At 40.4% G+C, this 1,761-nt stretch overlaps 1 protein-coding gene across 1 annotated transcript in view; it reads left to right on the forward strand.

The window, feature by feature from the left end:
• Positions 1-398: 398 nt before the first annotated feature.
• LHX3 (LIM homeobox 3) overlaps positions 399-1,761 on the forward strand; it is a 48,761-nt gene continuing 47,398 nt past the window's right edge. The window contains exon 1 of the mRNA XM_063935797.1: positions 399-495. Coding sequence (XP_063791867.1) covers positions 399-495 — 97 coding nt within the window. The remainder of the gene's footprint in view (positions 496-1,761) is intronic.

Here is a 1,761-nt window from a genome sequence, read left to right on the forward strand (position 1 = left end):
GAAGGGGAGGGGGAGGTGTGTGTGTGTGTGTGTGTGTGTGTGTGTGTGTGTGTGTGTGTGTGTGTGTGTGTGTGTGTGTGTGTGTGTGTGTGTGTGTGATATAGGGATGGGAGAACTAGGCACATCAGATCTGCCACATTGTGGCTGTGGGGTGACAGTGGCAGGACACAGGGCATCAGGTGCAGAGACAATCTGACCACATAGAAATGACAGATAGCCCTGAGGCAGAGTGTGGCCCCCCAGGGACCCCCAGTGTGTGTGTGTGACAGCTCAGGCACTCCCCCTGCTGGCTGCCAGGCGCACAGCACTCAGCTCCAGTCTCCCTCCTGCCTGCACCCAGAGCAGCGCTCCCAGCCCCAGTCTCTGATCTGCTCTCCGGCCTGGGGTGGGCATGAGAGATGGAGCATGGCATAAAGGAGCTGGCAGCGAGCAGGGACACTGGCAGCACTGACATGCTGTTTGCTCTGCTGGCACAGAATGAGAGCCTGAGGAAAGGTGAGTAACAGCCTATATACTGTCTGTGCATCCCCTATATACCGCTTCTCTTTGTTAGAACCCACCTGTATACCGCTCTCCCCACTATACTCACAGACAACTTTCTGCCATCTGTAGTAATCATTATATCCCCCTATATAGCCCTCTCCCACCCGTATCCCCTATATACCGCTCACTGTGTCCTGTATATAGCTGTATTTTATTATTATTATTATTATTATTATTATTATTATTATTATTATTATTATTATTATTATTCCTTTGCCCCTATATACCGCTCACTATGTCCTGTATATAGCTGTATATTATTATTATTATTATTATTATTATTATTATTATTATTATTCCTGTGCCCCTATATACCGCTCACTATGTCCTGTATATAGCTGTATATTATTATTATTATTATTCCTGTGTCCCCTATACACCACTCCAGTCACTATAATATCACTATGTCCTGTATACAACTATTTGTATATTATTGTGCTTCCCTGTTCCCTTCATTCGTTATACCATCAATATCAGTCGTGTATATAGCTATTTATTGTAACTATTCCTATGTACCCCTTTACACCGCCCCTATATACCGCTCACTATGTCCAGTATATAGCTGTATATTATTATTATTATTATTATTATTATTATTATTATTCCTGTGCCCCCCTATATACCGCTCACTATGTCCTGTATATAGCTGTATATTATTATTATTATTATTATTATTATTCCTGTGTCCCCTATACACCGCTCCATGCCTTGTAATTTCACTAAATCCTGTATATAACTATTATGTATATTATTGCGTACCCCTATACACTACTCCATCCGTTATAATATCACTATGTCCTGTATATGGCTATTTGTTATAACTATCCCTGTGTACCCCTATATACCACTCTATCCTTTATAATATCACTATGCGATGTATATAGCTATATATTATAACTATCCCTGTGTACCCCTATATACCACTCTATCCGTTATAATATCACTATGCGCTGTATATAGCTATTTATTATAACTATCCCCGTGTACCCTTATATACCACTACGTTATAATATCACTATGCCCTGTATATACTATAGCTATTTAGTATAACTATCCCCGTGTACCCCTATACACCGCTCCATTCGTTATAATATCACTATGCCTTGTATATAGCTTTTTATTATAACTATCCCTGTGTACCCCTATATACCACTCCATTCGTTAAAATATCACTATGCCCTGTATATACTATAGCTGTTTATTATAACTATTCCTGTG

The sequence above is a fragment of the Pseudophryne corroboree genome, chromosome 8 (genome assembly GCF_028390025.1).
Source record: "Pseudophryne corroboree isolate aPseCor3 chromosome 8, aPseCor3.hap2, whole genome shotgun sequence".
NCBI classification, from domain to species: Eukaryota; Metazoa; Chordata; class Amphibia; order Anura; family Myobatrachidae; genus Pseudophryne; species Pseudophryne corroboree.